General features: G+C 38.9%; 1 protein-coding gene across 22 annotated transcripts in view; it reads left to right on the forward strand.

Moving 5' to 3' along the window:
• plekha6 (pleckstrin homology domain containing, family A member 6) overlaps nucleotides 1-23,109 on the forward strand; it is a 104,900-nt gene that overhangs the window by 47,270 nt on the left and 34,521 nt on the right. For 9 of the 22 annotated variants that reach the window (XM_049022499.1, XM_049022497.1, XM_049022498.1 and 6 more), the window contains 7 exons: nucleotides 2,960-3,060; nucleotides 11,656-11,834; nucleotides 16,845-17,279; nucleotides 17,628-18,135; nucleotides 18,304-18,390; nucleotides 19,115-19,168; nucleotides 19,917-19,994. In XM_049022499.1, the coding sequence (XP_048878456.1) occupies nucleotides 2,960-3,060; nucleotides 11,656-11,834; nucleotides 16,845-17,279; nucleotides 17,628-18,135; nucleotides 18,304-18,390; nucleotides 19,115-19,168; nucleotides 19,917-19,994 (1,442 nt within the window). Of the gene's footprint in view, nucleotides 1-2,304; nucleotides 2,846-2,959; nucleotides 3,061-8,467; nucleotides 8,747-11,655; nucleotides 11,835-16,844; nucleotides 17,280-17,627; nucleotides 18,136-18,303; nucleotides 18,391-19,114; nucleotides 19,169-19,916; nucleotides 19,995-23,109 lie in introns of those variants that run through there. The other 13 variants (XM_049022488.1, XM_049022489.1, XM_049022490.1 and 10 more) reach the window with 9 other exon arrangements.

Genomic DNA, 23,109 nt, shown 5'->3' on the forward strand with positions numbered 1-23,109 from the left:
CAGGAAGCAGCGGGTAGTTATTAGAGGCACAATGTCACAATGGGCCTGTGTTCATAGTGGGGTACCGCAGGGTTCAATTTTAGGACCACTATTGTTCTTAATTTACATTAATGATATTGACACCAATACATACAGTAAACTGGTTAAATTTGCAGATGACACCAAGGTGCGTGGTGTAGCAGATACTGATCTAGCAGCGGAGAGACTACAATGGGATCAGAATTTAATTAGTGACTGGGCTGATACCTGGCAGATGAAATTTAACATAGATAAATGTAAGGTAATCCATGCAGGGAGCAGAAATATAAAGTACATATATTTTATGGGTTCCACTGAAATAAAGGTAGCTGATTACAAGAAAGATCTTAGTGTGTATGTTGATGCTTCCATGTCCCACTCTCGGCAGTGTGGGGAAGCAATGAAAAAGGCCAATAGAATGTTGGGTTACATCTCTAGGTGTGTGGAGTTTAAGACAAGGAAAGTGATGCTACAATTATATAATTCCTTGGTAAGACCCCACCTAGAATATTTCGTGCAGCTTTGGTCACCATACCTTAAGAAGGACATTGCTGCCTTGGAAAAAGTGCAACATTATTGTGTCACACCTTTTTTATCCAATCCTATGTTGTAAAACTCATAACAGAACAAGAACTATAATAAGAATAATGATGACAGCTCAGTCTTCCTTGCATCTCTTTTTTAAGAAATCAGAATGTAAATACCAGAGCTGATTGAAATGTATGTCTTGTATTTAGAGGGTCACAACACCAAAATGTTTGATTGCAATATAATTAAGTGAAAAATATTGTACAGAAAGACAAAAAGGACATGGATAGGTAGCAGTTTAATGTTTAAATGTCACTCAATTTTTATCTTTACTTCAACATTTGAATAAGTAGGAGTTGATTATTTGTGAAATCAGTTGGTTTCTGTCATACATAAGACTTTAAAGATTGTAACTATGGAAAACTGCTCTGGCTTGTCGTGGTTAAAGAATCTTGTTTGTGAAGCTATTAGGAAATAATTTTAGGTCTAATGGGTGTATATACAGTATAAGGGATTGAATCATTGAACAAGTTATGCAAGCCATAGTGCAGCTATTCCTGTACTGTCTCTGCCATAATTCTTGAGACGAGGGCTGTTATCTGCCAGGTCACTTTTTTCTTATTGGACACATAGCATGACCTTTGACCTACTTGTCAGTCTGACAGATAGTGTGGAATGTTTAAAGGTGGAAACTGCAGCATTGTTTGTATATCTAACACAGTTACACCATATCACAATGGCATCTGAATATATTTAACAGTCTATAATTATTTGGTGCTCTTTTTGTGCCTTTAATACATTGGTAGCTTTTCCATTCTGTTTAATTAATGTAAGGATCCAATAACAAGGAAGTAATGGTTATATAATTATTCAATTTAGGGTCATCTCTTCATCTAGGTATTCTGTCTGCTAAAAAGTTCTACCTGGGTTAGAGAGTCTGGGTTTAAGTCACTCCTTGTCATCGTTCTCTAAATCTCTGTCTGCCCTTCACAAGTTGGTCTCACCGGTTTTTCAGGTTCCATTTGGGTGCCTTGTGGATTCTTTTCTCATAGTGATCACATGCTCAGATCAACAATATCCCCCTCTCTCTCTCTCCCTCATCCACTTGTGAAACAGGGAGTGAACATCTTAACTTCAATGATGCTTTATTTTACAAAAATGTAGGACCCCATGTGACAACTGATACTAGCTATAGATTTATTTTATTAATCAAACATACAACTGCTATAGTGGAGAAGCCACCAATAAAAAGCAGCAAAAACACAGAATTACCATTATTAGCACTACAAGAAGTTAAACTTTTTAGATTCGATTACACTCCAGAATCCGTTTTGCCGTAATGATTTGCCTATATTCAGCACTGTTTTAAGCATTTAGAGTATTAGAAATACATATCAATGAAATTATTTCAATGATTTATGTAACATGTTCCTTATTAAAAAATAGGTGCTAGCGACATATGCCCAAGAGTCAGCTCATTTGAAACTTAAGCCTTTAATCGGTGGAAGTGTGTGTCTTCATTACCTCACAAGAGACCTTGAGTCTCTTGGGGTGTGGAAAATGTACTTTCTACACACTGACAAGAAACTTTGTGTCTGCAGCGTGTTCTTTTGTGAATCTTCCTTGCACATTCACGGCAGCCAAACGCTGAAGTAGAACCGTTGGACAATTAGCTTGTTTTTCGCATGCCCCAGCCTTGGGTGTGTACGTGCTCTTTACTGCAGCTGGTGCATACAGTGAGGCACTCACTTCACAGTGGTAGGGTGGTGCCTGTCTGTGCGCGTGCACTGCTGCTCGCGTGCATGTAAACAGAATCCTGCACCTGTGATGTGCCACACAGCCTCCCATTGGTGGGCCAGGCAGGTACGTTTGGCCTAGGGCCAGGTCTTAAATTCCAAACCCAGTGAGTCAAGGGGGCTGATTGCTATCTCCTCTTTTAAGCTCGCCTATCGGGCTTGGCAGCAGCAGCACAAACACAACCCCCACACACGCGCACACACACGCGCACACACACGCGCACACACACACCCTCTCTCTCAGAGACCTATCCTTCCACAGCACAGAAAGCGAGAGCAGAGCTCAGCAGTGGAGGCTCTCGCTATACCAGCGTAGGATTCCCTGCTGTTTTATGGTATTTATAGTATTGGTTTACCTCTGCACTTCCACTGCAATAAGGATTACATACGTTTCTTGAAATGGATATCTGCAAGTGGATTCAGCAGATATTGCTGACTTTTTTGTGTTACTCATCTGTATTGTCACTCATTCGAAAAAGCACCTGCGCCAAGGAACTGTGAATGTGAGGGCTGTCTTTATTTTCTCACTGTATGCCTGGTATCTCAATACTTTTTCCTCTAGTGCTCTTTTTCATAACGATTCCAACGTTTTGATCCCCCTGATTATTGGTACACAGACGAGAAAGAGGAAGGAGTGCTGGGGAGTCTCCCGCTCCTCAGCTTCCAGATCGGGGTGGTCCAGCCTGCAGATAACATCACCCGCAAGCACGCCTTTAAGGTCAGTAGAAATTGGGGTGACAGTCGGATGTTGTCGGGTGGGGGCATGAATGCTGTGAGTTTTTTTTTATCTTTTAAAATTCCTGTTGAGGCATATGTCTTACATGTTAGTTTCGAACCAGTCAAGGTAAAAGAATGAGCAGTTTAAGCGCTTTCAAAAGTAGAGGTGTGTTTTTACAGTGGTTATGCAAACACTAAACTTCACGGCTGAGTGTCTGAGTGTATTTGTTTGCTTATGCGAGTGTATATCATAAAAAGGCATTCTGTTTAAACATCCTGCTTTTTTATTATTTTAAATGTTTATTTAGTACTTTCTATTGCAACATTTGACTCTTCATCTTGGAAGTTTTACAGTTTTCAGTATCAGCAAGAAGAATGTTGATTTTAAATTGTGACTTATGACATATATTATAGTTGAAATATAAATAGAATGCATTATTTCTCATGTATATTGAGTAATATTACCATATACATAGTATCATTTTTTTGTTCAGTGGCATCCTTACACACTGGTGTTGAGGGGTTTAATCAGGTGTATTATTTTATGCTATCCTTAGCTTTGGGAAATGGTGGAGCTAAGTTGAGGGCTGGTGTTTCTCACTGTATTGATTGCGTAGCAGTCCCAGCTGTGCTCCCATCCCCCCACTCCCAAAGCCTGTTGTGTTTGCTCCTGTGGGCCTAGGGTGGGAAGATCTATCTTCAAGTCTCCACAGGTCTCTGAAATGGTTCTGTTGTAACATCCGTGACACCTGTCAATTTGAACATTGCTAAAAATGCTAGCAATGATGACACTCAGGGAGGCGATCACCTAGATGAAGGCTTTCTGCCTTCAAGGTCCATCTTTACTCTGAATTTTGCAATTTTAGATTTACGACAGCAGGACCACACCTGGTCATTTTGCCAGATGGAGCCATCTAAACTGTGAAATCCAAGCTAAGGGATGTTGTTTATGTTATTTTACTATAGACATTGCAGTTATTATAGTATCATTTTTCATCTCAGGAAATTAAAGTGGCTCTGAGTTGTAGAGCTTATAAACAGGCCCTTTCCCAGCTCTTGTAAATAATTAAATGGAAAGTGGTAACCCAGTGCATGCCTTGTGAAACAGCTACTATATGGGTTGAACTATGGGTTGCATTGCCAGTTGCATTGCCAGTAATGTAATCTTCAAAAGCAGTAGGTAGAAATATGACTCTAAAAATATATGACTCTAGAAAACTTCTATTTCAATTAAAGTAACTATAATTGTCTTATACTCTATATTTTTTGTTTATGTTTTCTGCATTAAGACTGAATTGCTTGTAATACTGATATTCAATCCTACACTGATAATGTAATATTATAACTGACTTTCAGACTCAAAAGTTATACTTTATGTGCTTTAATTTTTCCCTGAGAAATTCATGAAAAAACATTTTCTGTAAACAAAATATTTCTTATATGTGGAATGTGTATTGTTTTGTCAGCAATCTTTAGTTGATTTCTGAGATTTTTTTATGTATTAGGCCTTCTGATGAAAACATTCCCAAAACATATAGAACAGATGTGCATCTCTGTATCAGTGCTTTGAAAAATAAGGTTATTTGGTTGGCCAGGCTTCTCCGTAAGATTTTTTGAGGCCTTTGTCCATAAATGATGGTTGTCACCCAGATCTCTATGTGCTGTGTGAGTGTATGGGGATTGCCATCATCTACATGTTTTTATGTTGCGAAACATAAGCTGTGCTAGGCCAAGATTCTGACATGTGCGAAATGTGTACTGTTGCTGTAGTTTCTTGCTGCATCCACACTCACAGACAGGCTGCGGTTTTGCAATTACAACTTACCTCAGCAAGAGTCCAGTGATTCTCCTTAGAATAACGGCACTTGAATATTGATGAACAGCATTACATAACAGGCTTCAGACTGCGTATTATCCCATCCTCTTTTCACTTTGCAGTTATTGAACAAAGCTAAAAACAGGCTGTATCATTATAATAGGTTAATAATGGTAATCAGTAAAATCCCAATTGTGTTTATAGAGGAGTTCCAGTGTTTAATTCATATTTGTCTGTCACCAAAGTATATACATTTTCACCTGACCATAAACATGTACTTGCCTTTAAAAATGTATTATTTATCTTAGTAACCAGGGGTTTGCAAAGGTGGACCCCAACCCCCTTTCTGGCCCAGGTCAATAAAATCTACCGAGGGGGACCCCGACCCCCCCGCAACCCAGGTCAGTTAAATCTAGTAAAAAAAAGTAACCCTGAAAAGTTACTCCTGCACTTTGTGTGTCAACAACCTGCTTGTCAGATTTAAGGAATGTGTCAGTTTATTATTATTATTATTATTATTATTATTATTATTATTGGGTAAATGGGTATTCCCTGAGGCCAGGCATCATTTAATACCTGATGGCAAGGAAGAGCCTCATATGTACAGAAAGACAAACAACAGTCAGGTCAGGTTTATCTTAATAGATTTAAGAGCTTGTCCATGTGTGTGTTATAGAAAGAAAGTCCAGTGAATTGTAGGGGGGGGTTACTTTGGTTAAATTTACAGTTATCTTATTTAGCAGATTATATGCATACAGAAGAGGCAGACAGACTGATGATGAACAGTTATATCAGCAAAGATAAATCACTTCCTCTTCTGTCTTTTTACCTCAGCCAAATATTGTCTGGACTTTTTATGAATGACACATAAATGGAATGGTATTTATGGGGTGCAAGTAGCTTTTTAATCATGCAGCTTAAAAAGAGCATATAAGTCAAATTTGCACACCACTGTTTTCATGAGGTTTTTATGACTATATAAATTAAAAAATCATGCTCCTGCTATGGAGTTACGGTTGATTGAAGGTAGAGAGAAGAAGATGGACACACAGTATCTTTGGGAGGAAAATATCTGTTTTTGAATGATGTTGAAACAGCCCTGGGAAGATATAATGCAACAATTTGGTCAACTGAAATTTAACCAAACAAGGTGCTTGCCAGGCCTTTACAATGTCGTTACTGTATTTGTATAGCTTATTCTACTCCATGTGACTGTGTAACCCAGAAAAAAAAGAAATCACAATGACAATGCAGAATCTGTTAGTCCATCAACAGACAGCTCTCAAGTCTCACATTTGTATACTGAATTGACCATTTCACGATTCACTTCATTATACTATTCCTCCTGCAAAAAAAGTAGTGACAGATTTCTTTTTGTCATGTACATTGTGTATTAGAAAACAAAACAACTATGTGATATCTTTGAATGTAGACAGTATCCATCATGCCAGGGGCTTATTGTATCTAAAAGCATAACACAGTTCTACTTTGTATCTGGCTTAAGCAAATTCACAGTTATGGCTAAACATCCAAAACGCTCGTCTTTTGTCCAGAAGCAGCCAGGGCTCAACTGGCATCAGACATTAGTAAGTAGTTCTTGGTGATGATACAAAGGGCTTTTATGGAAATGCTTAACCTGTGCAGTATCATTTGGGTGTTTACAAGTTCATCGGATAGGGAATAGCACAGCCCTTTCACTGCCTAGATTGATTTACCAAAATACCAGCAGGGCAAAGGACTGCATAAATAGCTAGTGTGACTGCTTCCTCTAAATAAATTATTTTGTTGAGATATTTGTATAGGTAGCCTGTAGTATTATTGACCTGTGGAGCCTGTAAAAGTACACCTCTGTAAATTGTTGCTGTAAACTAGCTTCTGGGCATGATTGGCAACCTTGAGTTTTGCAAAAAATATTGTATGTAAACAAGGTGTTTCCTCTGGTGCTAATGTCTTAAATATAACCATTGAAAGTTCTATTTTCATGAAGTGATTAAGCACAGTATAATCTTTTATGTCAATTACTGCAACTGGGGCAAAGAGTACACAGTTTTGAGAACATTGATTTTGATGCTGGGTAGCATTTCATACACAGAGTCTTTCTTGAAAATATTCCCTTGAGATTAGTAAAGTTAAATTTGATTTGATTAAAGTTTATCTTATTTATTTGAACACCCATTTTCAACATCTCATTTGAAAAAAAAAATCACACTGTAGATGTTCACCTATATCTTTACAAGCCTTATATGTTGCCCTCCATTTTTGTCCTACTAGAAGTCTCTTGTATAATATAGGACATGCCGGACACACTGTACATTTTTGTTGTTTTCCTGGATGTAAACCTCTGAGAATAATGAAAGGACAATTCCACCAAATTGCAGGGTTTCATTTATTATGTAAAAGTTGATAGGATATCACATTATTTATAGCAATGTAATATAATTGTCTAAATATTTCATGATTCATAATAGCATGGAACTCATGCTGCAAATGCAGGAGATTGTGTGAACAGGCAACGTTTACCAGCATTAATGTGCAGGTAGTGATCAAACACTATTCCAATTCAAAACTTTATTATCACTGTCAAGGCTCCTGTCAAGATCACATAAATAATATTCAATGTCCAAGCAAAAAAAAAAAAACCCTCATCTAAACCCTAACTTGCTTTCTGGAATACCCGCTTGATGCCACACAACACATATATCAAACTCAAGGCTTGCAAGCCACATCCAGCCCACAGTACAGTTCTGTACAGCCCACAAAATGAATTTCACATTCTGTTAAAAACTGCCTGTTAATAGGGGTGTTATGGAACACAAAAATCATGCGTCGGTACAAACCCTGTTTGGTGCAATTTTGGTATAGCAGGGGAAAATCAATTTGTTTTGAAATTATTTATTATTTTAAGCTGAAAACGCAAACCAGGCAATGTGCGTAATGTCAACATGTCAGAATGGCAAAACCTAAAAGAGGCTTATGTGTGTGCTTGAATAATCAGGTCATCACTTTAGTAGTTACCTGTAAATAATATCTCAAAAGGTCATATGTTTAGTTTGCTTCCTTCATTTTAATCAATGTTCTGTAACATATTTGTTATGCACCGTTTGTGACTTGCAGTGGACAACCATTGTCTGTTTACTCTGGCTCATATCCTTTGGCTTCATGGCAGTGACCCCAGCTATGATTACCCAACAGCTAGATAGTTCCCATGCTATTTTCAAAAAGTAGTTCTACTGCCACCTTATGGAGTATCTTGTAACTACAGAAAATATTTATATAATCTATACTGATAATATTCTGATATTTTTTGATGCTCATGAATGCTCAGGAACCTGACTGGAGCTTTGTGTTGTATGGATAGAATTAAATCAATGGCTCTCGGCACTGTTTCTGTGAAACCCTTTTGTATGATTGGGCTACTAATTCTAGTAAAAAGGTGTTGAGAGTATTTTTCTTGTAAAGGAAAAAAAACAACATGTAACAATATTTATCTGTGAAAATTTATGAGTAACATTCTTTGTGTATGCTTTCTTTGAACTGTTAATGAAAGCTGAAACCTTTTTTGTAACTTAATTATGTTTTTGGATCAAAAACCAGGAAAGAAAGTGGTATCACGAGAACAATGAAAAATGTGTATTGTAATGTTATGTAATATACTAATCATTTTTGCTTCTAGAAAAATGAACACAAAATACATAAAAACTCATCCTTCATTATCCTTGGTCAACATCTTCCTTGTTAGGTTGACTTTCTGACAACTGACCTTTGATCCTTCACTCTGCCTTCCTTTTTTCCTGTTTACCCATGTGTCTGAGGGCTCTTGAGGGCTCCGTACATCATTCTGCTTGTTTCCAGATGACTTCCCTTATTGTAGGTAGTGTATCACGTGTTTCCTCTGCTTCATAGATGCATGCCTGTTCAACAGCCTGCTGGATTCATGGGTCTCAGACAAGAGTTGTTGTTCTGTTTAATTTTTTGAGAAGCAGCAATCCAATTTGAAATGGATGGATGGATAGATAGATTATCCCATTTAACCTCAATGATTCTTCCCTGTTCCCCATGAATCCTGCAGTTAACTATCAGGTATCCCCTCTGCTTTTCACAGCACCAGTGTAATCCTGTCCTGAAACCATAATTTGCTCCTGGGGTACAAAAAGCAATACCTGGGCTACACTAACAGCCTTACCATTACAACTTAAATTACTGAAACCAGAATTATTGAATTTACTGATTTCTACCCATTTCAAACACTTAAAGGCTTAAACTAATAGTTTAATAGTTTAAATGTGGAAGATTAAATCTTCACTTTAAGGAAAACCATCCACCATTAACTGAAAGTTATGTATCCAATTACTAAGGACTTCTGTGTGTTTTAAGAAATTCCAGCTGAATGTATTATTGAAGATATCACTGCTAAATTGGAGTATACTTTTAACTTGACCAGGGCCCATATTCGCAAAGCATCTTAAAGCTAAAAGTAGCTCCTAACTTGCCTTTTTAGGAGACTCCTAAAAATCCTCCTGGGTATGACGTTAATCTACATCCAGCCCTATAAGGAGGTCCTCCAGCTTACAGGGAAAAACTTGGGGTTTAGTGGCAGGATTGGCACTCCAGCTACCAGAAAAAAACTCACTCTGGTCCATTTAGACTAGTGTGGTGCTGAGGTATTGCCTGTCACATGGCTGCACTCAGGATCTCATCCCTGAGTTGATTTGTCGTTTGGTGGGTGTGGCAACAAATTGTGCACACTCCTTACCTCTGCTAATGGGCTTGTCAGTCCTAAATGTTTTTTTACTAAGACTTATTCACAAAGCCCCTTAGTGCTAAAAGTAGCACATTTGACCTTAGTCAAAGGCGCTAAAAGTAGCCAAGAGGACTGCTAAGTCACGAAGACCAATTCGCAAACAGTTGCAAAATGGCTGCTGTCAATCCATGTCGCAACATCTAGGAAGCATTAAACGAACGCTGAATTACCGCCTCGGTCAGGGGGAAATAATGATTGTTGTGGAGCTTGTGAGGGATGTAATAATATCTCCAACAAACTGAAACATCATAATCATATTCACTGGAAACCACTTATAGTGATCACGTCTGTGTAGGTGAAATTGATCATTCTAAGCGGGTGATTATTATAACCGATTTTTTTCTTTTCTTTCTGTCTCAGGCAGATTACCATGTAATTGACATTTGAATATTTATTAGATGAACATAAGGTAATAAGACTGACATTGCCACTATATACAGAATTTTATTGACTCATTCAAAATACAGTACTGTACATTACTGAATTGTGTATAATTCATAATTCATATTTGCTATAATATGAATTGCATATTTGCTTTTATGTACTGTACATAAAATATACCTTATTGTAATTTGGCTGCGTCATTTTGTTGACGGTTTCGGGAGTTTATCATAAACTCTGATGAGTCTATATTTGTGATTGAGAGAAAATTGCTTTCCTTTTCTGTCATGTTTTGTGTGCATGACGCATTAGCCTCAGGTAGCTAGCCAGAAACAGACGGGTTACTGCAAGGCAAAGCAGGGTGATCAAAAAAAAAACAAAAAAATAATAATAATTTAATTGTTTTTCCATATGTGGAAACACTGTAAGTGGACTACTTGATTATTATATGCAAATTATTTAAACAGCATTTATACAGGAATGATTCTGTCCCAAGCAGTTGACCACTATAACTATGGCCACTATAAGCGGTTTCCACTGTATTTGTGTTTACAGGATGTTGCACTTACATTTTTGCCAGCACATACTGGCCTCTCATCAACCAATTCCCTTAGTTATAGCTCGTGCATGAGAACTAACGTTAGCCATAGCGATGGAGTCTTACTCAGCTTAGGAACTGGCTCTTTCCTAACTAAAAGTTGCTCTTAGCCACTTTGTGCTGGAATGATTAAACACTTTTTCTTTTCTTTTTTTTTCACGAAAAAACTCTTAGATAAAAACTTATAGTGTGATTTAGGAGTACTCTTAGTGGTAAGATAAAATGCTTTGTGAATTTGGGCCCTTTTTTTACTCTCATTACTAATGATGTACAAAGCCAATAAGTAATCTAAGTATAGGAGCAGATTTTGAAACAGTTTTTATGTGTCACTGTACTGAAACTGAATGAGACTGTTTATTGTGTATTGCATAATTGAATATGTATAAATTACACCAATAATTTATAATCACTACTCACAATAATTTTGTAATAATGCTATTAATTTAGTAAATGTGTAAATAAATCTGGGGGCAGCATGGTGGTGCAGTGGTTAGCACTGTTGCCTCACACCTCTGGGACCCGGGTTCGAGTCTCCGCCTGGGTCACATGTGTGTGGAGTTTGCATGTTCTCCCCATGTCGTTGTGGGGTTTCCTCCGGGTACTCCGGTTTCCCCCCACAGTCCAAAAACATGCTGAGGCTAATTGGAGTCGCTAAATTGCCCATAGGTGTGCATGTGTGAGTGAATGGTGTGTGAGTGTGCCCTGCGATGGGCTGGCCCCCCATCCTGGGTTGTTCCCTGCCTCGTGCCCATTGCTTCCGGGATAGGCTCCGGACCCCCCGCAACCCAATAGGATAAGCGGTTTGGAAAATGGATGGATGGATGTAAATAAATCTAAAATTGCCTAAAAATAAGTCTAGGGCCACTTTGGATATTGTGTGCAGTGCATGCTTTGTGGTATTTGAAGTTAAATATGGTATAAATCGTTTTAATCTTTTTTCTTGCATTACTGAAAACCCATCTGTTTCTTCTTTTTCTCTTTCTTCCCCACACCCCCTCAGGTCTTTTGTGAAGTGGAAGAGAAGGAGGCAAATAGTAACGGGAGCTCGGGCTTCTGTTTGCAGGCTGAGCACGCCGGCACCCGCACCTACTTCTTCAGTGCCGACAGCACAGAAGAGCAAGAGGACTGGGTGCACGCCATGAGTGAGGCAGCGTGCATGCATTTTGTGCCTGCTCTGAGGTACTGTGCTTACATAACCCCATCTTCATGGCCTTTACTGAACTACCGTACATAGAACAATCAATGGAATAAATGACTTCCACCATGTTAGACTAGAACATAAGAAATTTACAAAGGAGAGGAGGCCATTCGGCCCATCAAGCTTATTTGGAGAGAACTTAATAGCTCAGAGTAGTTAAAATCTTATCTAACTCTGATTTAAATAAACCCAGGGTTTTAGCTTGCGCTACTCTAGCAGGAAGACTATTCCATACTCTAACTACACGCTGTGAAAAGAAGTGCTTCCTCAAATTCATTAATGGTTACATTAATTTACACTTATAGTGCTAGTATTTTAACTAATATTGAAATAGCCATTTGGCTGAACAGCATCCCGACCTGTTAGAATCTTATATACCTGGATCATGTCCCCCCTTAGTCTCCTTTGCTCGAGGCTAAACAGATTCAGCTAAGCTAACCTCTCCTCATAAGACATTCTCCTCCAAGTCCAGGAATTATTCTGTTAGCCCTACGTTGAACCCTTTCTAGGGCAGCAATGTCCTTTTTAAGGTATGGTGACCAAACGTGCACAGAATATTGTAGGTGAAGACTTACCAAGGAATTATATAGTCGTAGCATCACCTCCCTTAACTGAAACTCCGCACACCTAGAGATGTTACCCAACATCCTATTGGCCTTCTTTATTGCTTCCCCACACTGTCGAGAGTGGGACATGGAAGCATCAACATACACACCTAGGTCTTTATCATAATCAGCTGCCTTTATTTCCATGGAACCCATAAAATATTTGTACTTTATATTTCTGGTCCCTGCATGGATTACCTTACATTTATTTATGTTAAATTTCATCTGCCATGTATCAGCCCAGTCGCTAATTAAATGCAGAAGTAAATTAGTTAAACAGGATCTACCTGTCACGGGAAGCGTTCGGCGATAGCGGGCAGAGCGGCGATCGTGCGGGTAAGGAGCAGGCAGGCAAGCGGGATACGGGGAAAACGGGAGTTTATTACGAGGACGGAACACGGGGGCAAGACGCTCACCAACATCAATGACAGACAACGGGTTAGTACAAATCAGGAACTTAAATACATGGAACAAGGCAGCAGGAAACAAGACACGACTGGGCACGATCAGGAAATCACACTTGGGTAATTAGGGGGCGTGGCACACACGAGGAGCGGACGAGCCGGGCATGACACTACCTCTCCTAAATCCATGTTGACTATCCCTCAGAATGTTATTTGAATCCAGATAATCTACCATTTTCACTTGGGTTATAGTTTTCATTATTTTTACAGTAATTCTAGTTAAACTGATTGGCCTATAGTTTGCTGGATTACTTCTATCTCCTTTTTTGAATATGGGTGTTATATTAGCACGCTTTCAATCGGAAGGTACTACACCAGCAGATAACGATTTCTGTAATATTAAAGTTAAAGGTTGGCTAATAATATCCCTCATTTCTTTTAAAACTATAGGTAAGATGTCATCAGGACCCTGTTATTTATTTATTTTGAGCTTAGCAAGGCTTAGTACCACATCAGCCTCAGTTATACGTTGCTTGTGTTCTCTACTGTGAACACCCGTGTAAAATAATCATTAAACTCATTTACTATATCAATTTCATTTTCGATTATAAGAAATATAATTGAATATATATAATTTTCTTGCAAATTAGTAATTTCAGCTTTTAGAGCTCTTTTGGAGTTAAAATATTGGAAGACACTTTTATTTTCATAGAACCCTTTTCCTCCTGACTTTATTCTTAATTTCCTTAGTAAACCACTTTGGTCGTAGTTTCCTAGATTTAGTTTTGCTAGAAACAGGTATGAAGTCCTCAAAAGCAACAATGAGCTTTTAAAAAAATTCCATGCCTCTTCAACCATTTTGCTATTTAACTCCATCCAGTTTACAGTTTCTAGTTTCAGTCTCATACCATTAAAGTTAGCCTTCCTAATATTGTATACTTTTGTGTTGGACTTTTTGGACACTAAAATTTACCTCACATTTAACCATGTTATGATCACTACCGTCCAGTGGTTCTAAAACCTCAAATTTTCAAATCCTATCCTGGTTATTAGAGAAAACAAGATCAAGAAGGGCTTCTCCCCTGGTAGGGTTATTAACAAATTGAGTAAAGAAACAATCCTGTACTAATTCCACCATCTCAAGTTCATTTATGGAAGAGCCAGAGACCCACTGTATCCCAGGTAAATTAAATTCACCCATAACCACTACATCATTTTTATTACTCATAATCCTGATTTCGTCATATAATATTCTGCTTTCCTCTGCAGCTACATTAGGTGCTCTATAACAAACACAGACAATTAGGCCATTTGACGTTTTAGCATCTAGTTTCCCCATTACAGCTTCTTTACTTTTATTTTTATCAGTGAGCTCCCTTGCCTGTAAGTTTTCTTTTACGTATACTGCAACAGCACCTCCCTTCTTTCCTATCTGGTCTCTACGGAACAAAGTATAACCATGCACATTATATTCTTCTCCATCATTGTCACTCATCCATGTTTCAGTTATTCCTATAATGTCGTAAGTGTCTGATGAAATTAAAGCCTTTAAATCATGAATTTTGTTTCTAATACTCCTAGCATTTAGATACAGACCGCAAAGGGTAGGCCTTTTACAGTGCCCACTTTTAATATTAATTGGGGCTTTCCATCTCTCCCCACCTATATTCTTAACTAAATTCCCTGCCCCCCTCCAGTCCCTAGTTTAAACATTCCTCAACTACTATACACATACGCACCCCCAACACACTGGTTCCCCTCTGGTTCAGATGCAACCCGTCCGGCTTGAACTGGTCCCACCTGTTCCAGAAGGTCTTCCAGTGCCCCATAAACCTTGGCTGGGGCCAAAAGCCTGTCCACACGATTCAGAAGGTCCCCTACCTGGGCACCAGGCAGGCAAGACACCATACGGGACCCTTTATCATGGGTGCACACATAACTGTCTATACCTCTAATAATTGAATCCGCTACTACCACAACCTCCCTCCTCCAGGGGGTAGGCGACTCCTTGGTGCCCAAGGGCCCACCTGCCTCCCCAGTCTCTTCCAACTCTAAAGCTGGTAGCACCTGAAAGCGGTTAGATACCATCACTTCAGGTGATGCCGCCTCTGTGAACTGTGTACGCCTTTTTCTATGTCTACGACCTATGTTCACCCAGCACTCTTGACCTTCATTCTCCCCCCTCCCCATTTGTTGCATACACACCTTCTGCCTAAAAGGCGTATTAACTCTCTCCTCTAACTCATTGTTGTGCTGGATGAGAGCCAGTTGCTCCTCGAGGTCACGAACCTTGATCATGAGTGAGTCCACTAACTTACATCGCTTGCAGATGAAGTCCAACTGGATGCAAACATCCAGAAGGGCAAACATCTTGCAAACACAACACTGAGCTGGCCCCATAATTACCTAACTCACTATGACCCCATCCTTTAATTCCAGCCCAGTATATTAATAAAGTGTATTTAAACTTTTAGATGATCTAATTAACGTACAGTTAAAACAATAAGGTGCAGAGTACAAAAACACTAAATTAACACTTGCGTTAAAACGGAATTATATGACAGTGTCAGCGATAGCAACCTTTGAAATTAAACTTTTAAAATTACCAAATTAATAATTATCTACCCGAGACTAACTTCCTGCTGAACCACGTTTAACTAAAATAAAGCGAAGTAAAGCAAAGTTGCTCTAGGGAGGCCGAAAAACCACAAAAAACCCTCTCAAATCAGGCTACTGCTGGAGCAGGAAAAAATTAAAAATGTCCTCCCGGCCCCAACTGACGACTGAGCAAAGCTCAGGAGCAACTGTCCTTTTCCGAGTTAACGTTACCGATATTAGATATTACCCCCACGGGTGTTTGATGTGAAGGTATGCGGACAGAAATGCCACTCACGCAACACCCTCAGCTATCGATAACACTTGCGCTTTCTATTAACAAGGACAGACAAGTACTCACGCAGACCGAGAGAAAATAAATATATAAAAAGAAACAACAACCACCCACGTAACCATACTGGCACACAAACACTCAAATATACTTACAAATAATCCAGTCAACCGCTTCAACAGGTGCACAACACAACACAAGTGCACACAGCGTCTACACCACTCCCGCACAGTGCAGCAATCCCAGCAGCCTCTACAGCGTAGAGTCCTTGCACTCTGAATTCTTAATTCATGCTGGGTACCAAACCTTCGATACTTTTATAGCACCTACCAAGTTGTTTAGATACTATCGTGTATCGAAAAATGTCTTATCATTGGGTACAAAATTTCTATAGCTAAGGAGCCAATCTCATCAGGATCAGTGAACCAATTCAAGTTCCAAGACTTAATAGACTGGGCAATATTACAATATTATTGACATCAGATGTAACACGGAGTCATTATCTGTCAGTGATTAACCAGTGATTATCGCCTTTGTGAGAGAAATAGGTTTAGGCTACATACAAATCAAGACAGATTTCAGATCAGCCATCTAGCCTAAATTTCTGATGCTGTTAAATAAAACACACACACATAATTTTAGACTCCTCATATGGTTCATATGAAGAATCACTGCCATGAACCACTGCTTTAGACAATCTGCCGATTGATCATTTTTAATTTCTCAGGGGTCAACGTTTTGTGCTTCTTATACCAGATTATGCATTTTGTATATTGTCTCATGTTGCTTTGAAAACTCAATTTCTGATGCTGATTGTCATACCTTTTTGATACAAACTTCTTGTAGGCATTCAGCCTAATATGACTCAACTTCGTTGCTTAATTTGCAATTGCGATTCGGTCACTTCAGAATTAAAGTTCTTCATGTGGTGTCTCCATAATTTTTTCCAAACCTATACATCATGCATATGCTGTACTGTACATGAATCATAACAATATTTCTATATATAATAGTGAATAATGTAAGCCTTTTATGAGGGTAACACCCAAATTATGTTTGCTATTACTGCTGTTGTGTAAGCTGCATTTATTCCAGCAGGAACAACTCAGAGAACATCCCTCCAGCAGGAGGGAATACCATGGCGGTGACTAAAGGAGCAGAGCCTCACCAGCATGGCGAGGGCAACACCCAGAGGATGGAATCGAGGAAGGCTACTCGGCAGGATGCTAAGCCTGAGGTCAATGGTGTGGAATCCAAAGAGACCACCAGCCCCACCACACTGGGGACCCCACACTTAAACAGTAGAGACAGTGGCTATCAACCAAATGGGTGGGGAAAATCTGAGTCTCCCCATGACCCAGCCTTCCAACCACAGGAATCACATGATCAGCGGGAAAACACAGTACTGCGCAGGGGCTTTGTGCCAAGGACACAATCAGAGAGGATGGCACAGAGAAAAAGCTCCATGACACAACTGCAGCAATGGGTGAACCAGCGTAGGAGCATGACTGCACAGGAGGATATACGCAGGTATTGCTTTTCTGATGAGTAATGATGTCTTCTTGATTGATACATGTTTTATGCATTGAAGAAAACCATATGATCTTTGAAAAGGACCTAAATATTTACTTTCCATACATAGTTTACAATGAAGAGTGTTTAATGGTTCAGCTGCCAATCTGCATATCTAGAGCACTGAATCTCTAAATATAGAGGACAATGCCTCTCACTTATCACTTATTTATCAACCATGCCCATCGTTATTTCGCAGCTGCTAAAGCCCTGGTTTTCCAGTGAAAGTATAATGCTGTCATGGTGATGGGGACCCTGCTTTACAGCTCAGATAATTTCTAATCCACCTGATATCTCCTCCCATAGTCCTTCTCACTTCTACACAGTGAACAGAGGCATGGCTCCTGAATACTACGGAGTGTACAGTGGTTCCCCTTACGATGAAGAGTACCCCTTGTATCCCCCGGGCATACGGCCTGAGAGCATCTGCTCCATGATAGCTGGGTTTGATAAGCTATCACCCCGGTGGGCAACCGAAGAACGCAGGCGCTCTCTGATGGACGGACCCCTCTATGGGCGTGAGCCCCAGTGGGCGGCTGCCCCGCCTGTCCCTCCCCCAGGCTACTATCATGGCCAGCTAGAGTCAGCGGAAACATCCATGCGAAGCCTGTCCATGCAACCACGCTCGCGTTCTGTGCCACGGTCGCCCTCCGCCTCCTCCCCAGGGCCGTACTCCCCCGGGCCTCGCAACTTCCCATCGCCAGTCCGCTCTCCCAGTGCTCCCTTTGACCGTGGCCCAGGGCGACACCGGGAAGATCCCATTTATGCTGACCCTTCCATTTATGGCCTCAGAAGGTCAATCAGCTCACCCAAGGTACAACTCACCCTCTAGATTCGTTTTCTTTCCTAGTCCTATTTTCTTGCCTTGTGGATTTCCCAAAACCAATTAATTATTGATTTTAAATAGATATTAACATGTTTAATTGTATGTTTTGTACATACATATATACATATATGCTTTCACTTTTCGTCCTTCTCTCAGTATGAGTATACCAGAGACAGACGGTCCACTAGCCAAGGAATGTATCATTACAAGTACCCCGGTTCACCTTCTCTGCATGACAAAATGGTATGTTCCCTATTTACTTGTGTACAGTGTACCCAAAAACTATTTATACACTGTGAAAAATAGTCAAAAATGAAATGAAACTGAGGATATTGAAGAACAAACTTTAAAAACTGTCTAAATGTTACATCAGTGCGTGTTATGTAAAGAAACAAGAAAAAATTTTATTCAAAATAAAATTTGTACACCTGGCCATTCATAGAGTTGAACGAATATGTGAGAATGGGAAGTGTTCCCAGTCATAATAGGTCATTTAACACAACACAAATAGCAGGTGTTCCAAATAGGCAGGTAATTGGGTGCCCTTAGTTTCTACAAGTTATTAAGCCTTATTGTGCCTTCTCAGCACAAGCATTTGTAGGGTTCGTTGAGTTTCCCAACATGAGTAAACCTGCTGAAATACCCAATGCATTAAGAAGAGTCATGAAATGTCACAATTAATATCCTCAATTTCATTTCCATTTTTGACAATTTTTTCACAGTGTACAAATAATTCTTGGCCACACTGTTTGTTTTGGATAATGCAGAATTACATATGGATGCCAGAAGATTAAAGTTGATATAGTTCTGTCAAACATGTAGTCTAGCTAGTAGAGCTAGTACACTTGGGATAATTAGAGGGCCCCTGTGACAGGTGTGTTTGCGTTGGGATGGTTTTCTGTTTCCTTTTGCAACTGTTTCTTACTGTCTTTTTTGCCTGCGACTCCTGCTGCTGTGCTTGCCCCAGAAGGACATCTTAGACCTTCAGCTTCAGAGGAACCTGGAGTACTTAGACCAGCAGGTGGGTGTTTCACCCTGTGCTCGCTATTGTAGTGAAGGTTTCATTAGTTGAAGGTTGCTTTTACGTACGTGTTTTGAGAGTTTACTACACTACTTTCCTCCAGGTGAGTTTTTACAAGGTCTGAACTCAACAGAACTATGTAAATGAAATATCTAAATAAATATCAAACTGGTGCAACAATGTATAATATTATGAGTTATCTGTCTGCATATCTATATTTTATGTGAGGTATAAAGGCTTCAGGGTTTAATAGCAAGTAAATAAACTAGTTTATGTTGAATTTTGAAGTATTTTTTGCTTTCACTAAAAATTACCTCAAAATTATATTTGAAAGAAGAATCTTGTGGCTGTGTTTTAAAGGAAAGCTTGGAATGAATCTTTCAAAAGACTGAGGAAATATAAACATCTGTTAGATGTGGGAAAGTTTTCTACACCTTCTCTCTGAACCAAACTCCTTTCCACCTTCACTGTCCTGCCTTCCCTCTGCCACTCTCTGTGTCTCACTCCATGGGTCTGTAAACAACATACTAAAGGAGAGGGCTAAAACACTGCAATGCTTAATATCAGCGCAGGGTTATTATATCTACATCCTACATCTAGTTAAACAAACATAATTTCATTAGCAATAAAACCCTCCCATTATAGCTTTTTGGTTTCATTGTAGTTAAGCAATCACTGATTTCACAAATGCCATTGGTCCCTCAGTAAGGTGGACAAGTGGAGAGAGTGACCTTGTATTTCACCCCAGGTGATGGAGGGCGACCACTTGATCGGCTTGGTAACCAGAATGGTGGAGCACTCACCCAGAGCCAAATTCTACCTTCAAGTAAGAGAGGAAGGATTGTCAGAGAGAGGCAGGCTATGGGCTCATAACTCCTGCAGGAGAGGAGAGCCATAACCTATCACTGAGGGCCTAGCTTCCCAAATATAGTGAAAGGAGGGTAATAAACATCATTTGGCATGATTACAGTTTTTGCAGAAAGTGAGCTCTTTTAGAACGCTTCTAATCAACAGCTGAGTAAGAACTGTAGCCATCTCAAATACAGTGTTGGCCCAAATATAAGACACCCCAATTATCAGATAACCCCTCACATTTTCTGCAACTCTTATTGGAAAAAAAGTTTTAGAAATAACAAGTGTTATCTTGTCACCATGGACAACTGAATTAGAATAAGTTTATGAAACAGCAAACATTCCAATAAACAAATGTATTATTTATGGGGGAATAAGGATAGATAATCAATATTACAAACTACTTAACTCTAGAGGGCACAGATTGTTTTTGATGCAGCAGACCCACATAATGAGAGCAAAAAACATATTGTGGTGAGTTGTTGAATCATTTTAATAAGGCATATGACAGCTCTTTTAAAATGAAAATTACATTATACTTATATTTAATATATAAGTAAATAATATAATATATTATTTAATATATTTATTAATAGCCGCTATCCGTAGTATAGACAAGGAAGCCAACAATTTACATGACACTCACGATTAGGCAGCAACGAAACACATGCATTCCACAGCAAACATAACACAGTTTACAATCAACCTAAATACACAAATACATGTATTGATTTAGACAATTTAAAAATATGTGCCATGCAGAGCAAAGCATGCCAGTTTCTGCTGACAAACTCCGCAGCGTCATATTGCCAGCCAATTATGCACTGTGGGTGGAATTACGCCTCGTACCACATTGTATTGGTAAAACAGCGTTGATTGTGTCTACTACAGGGCTGCACCCTTTGAAGGACATGGCCTTTTGTAGGCTGATTCTTTTTAAAATCCACGCAAAGAATCTTGGAATAGGCCCATGAATGATCCAACAGATGAAAGACGCATTTCGAGGCCACACTTGAAGGAGCCTTTGAAATGAAACAGCCTCGTTGTACCACTGTGATGTATTTGTTCTTCGAATGCAGCCTTAGACGGCTGCAGCCCCGAAATTGGGACACAGCTTATGTTTGAAGTATGCAGCTACATTTTCCCAGGATGTGGATGTTTATATCATCCACTTTTGTATGTCAATAATGACATTTAAATTCTAGCCTTTGAATAATAGATGACCCCAATATTAGATGTAGATTTTTTTTTTGGGGGGGAACAACACTGTATTATATTTGGACCAATACAGGCATACAAAAGCAATAGCAAACCTAAGTTGAAAAACTTCAGCCTTTTCATCATTAAATATGAAACAATACCATCTGAAGGATAAGGTCAATAGGTGCAGAATGACCCAAAGAAAAGTCAGTCATGCTACTGAAGGGATCACAATGGGAATCGTCACATAAAGCCTGCCTCTCTACTCTCTGGAAAAAAATACAGCATGAAGACATTAGATATTCACCATACTTCACAGAACATTTATATTTTATTGCCATTTTCTGGTCTGCTTGCTCGTGTTGTTTCATGTTATTCTCTTATTTATAAGCCCAGCTTTATTATTAATCCATCAAACTACCATCCAACTGTGGGACGCAAGATGATTTTCTGAATTCTTTGAAGTTTGTATTGTTTATTTTGTTAGTAGTTTCCCCACTCTGACAAATTTATTGGTAGCATTCATGTAGTTGGCTGGCGATAATGTGTCATGGTAAACTAATTGAAATTTATCGTGGAGGAAATGAATGGTGTCACATTTTTTGGAGAGTATGTAAGGTAGGCTTGTAATAATATTTTCATTGGTGAACCCCCACCCATCCACTTGACAAAATTTATCTTGGGGGGGGGGGGGAATTTAATCATGTTTTAGTGACACATAAAAGAACAGGCACAGATCTGGTGAACCAAATTGCATTAAAACTGGTCACACAAAGTGCTCCAAAGGTACTGGGTATACAGTATAACCTGACTTTGCACTGCCCTAAGCTTCACTTTGAACTCTGTGTGTGTGTGTGTGTGTGTGTGTGTGTGTGCATGTGTGTATGATACCTAATTAAGTAAATGACCACAAAGCATAGTTTTTGCACATTAAAAGTACAGATGATTTCATTTGTAATGGGAGACGTATCGTGCATTATCAAGGCTACCAACAGGGCGAAAAACCGGGTCAGTTGTCCCCAGGCCCTGAGTCAAGGGAGCACAAAAAGGCCCTCTAACTTTTTAATAATCTGCTGTAATAATTTGTCAAAAACATTATATAATATTTGTGAATTACACAAAAGCTTTTTATGTTTTATCCTCCTTTATTTTTCTTGACGTAGTGCCCGATCAAACACACGGTCTTTCCAAAAGCAATGCCTTATAGTACAATGCCGAAAAAGCAACAGCGACAAATTTAGTTTTCAAACTTTTTTTTTTTATTGAATATCCACGAGATGTCAGAGAGGTGATAAACATAGTTTAACAGTTCATAGATTTCCAGGAGACCCCAAAAAAGATACAGTAAATTGATTGTAGGAGTCACATGGGAGAATTGGTAGCCCACTGAATGCACATGTGTGTGTGTTATTTATATGTATGATTTATGTATAGGTTTTTTGTATGATTTGTTTATTTAAATTAGATTTTAGTTTCCAGTCAAGTTAATTTGTCACGTTATAAACCTGTTTTGGGGCAATTCTAATTTAATTTCTAATTAAGTAAAAATGGAGCATCAAAGTAAAGAAATAATGACAGTTAATAATGAATTATCAGTATTGTTTGATCTGAAAAAATCATGCTAAAATATTTTATCATATCACCCAACCCAAGATTGATATAAAAATTAACACACAATTGTTTTATGTACTGTCTGTCTGTCATTAGACATTGCAGTATTAATAAAATAAGGATAAAACTCTCACATTTGATATGATAGGGTGATTATTTCTGGAAGTTTCCTGTATACCTAACCAGCCAGAAAATACTTGTATGCTTCTAAACTTTTAAAAGCTTTGAACTGCTCACACATGATTCCAGACGTAAACTGGAGAGTTTATGAGTCATTT

The sequence above is a fragment of the Brienomyrus brachyistius genome, chromosome 8 (genome assembly GCF_023856365.1).
Source record: "Brienomyrus brachyistius isolate T26 chromosome 8, BBRACH_0.4, whole genome shotgun sequence".
NCBI lineage: Eukaryota > Metazoa > Chordata > Actinopteri > Osteoglossiformes > Mormyridae > Brienomyrus > Brienomyrus brachyistius.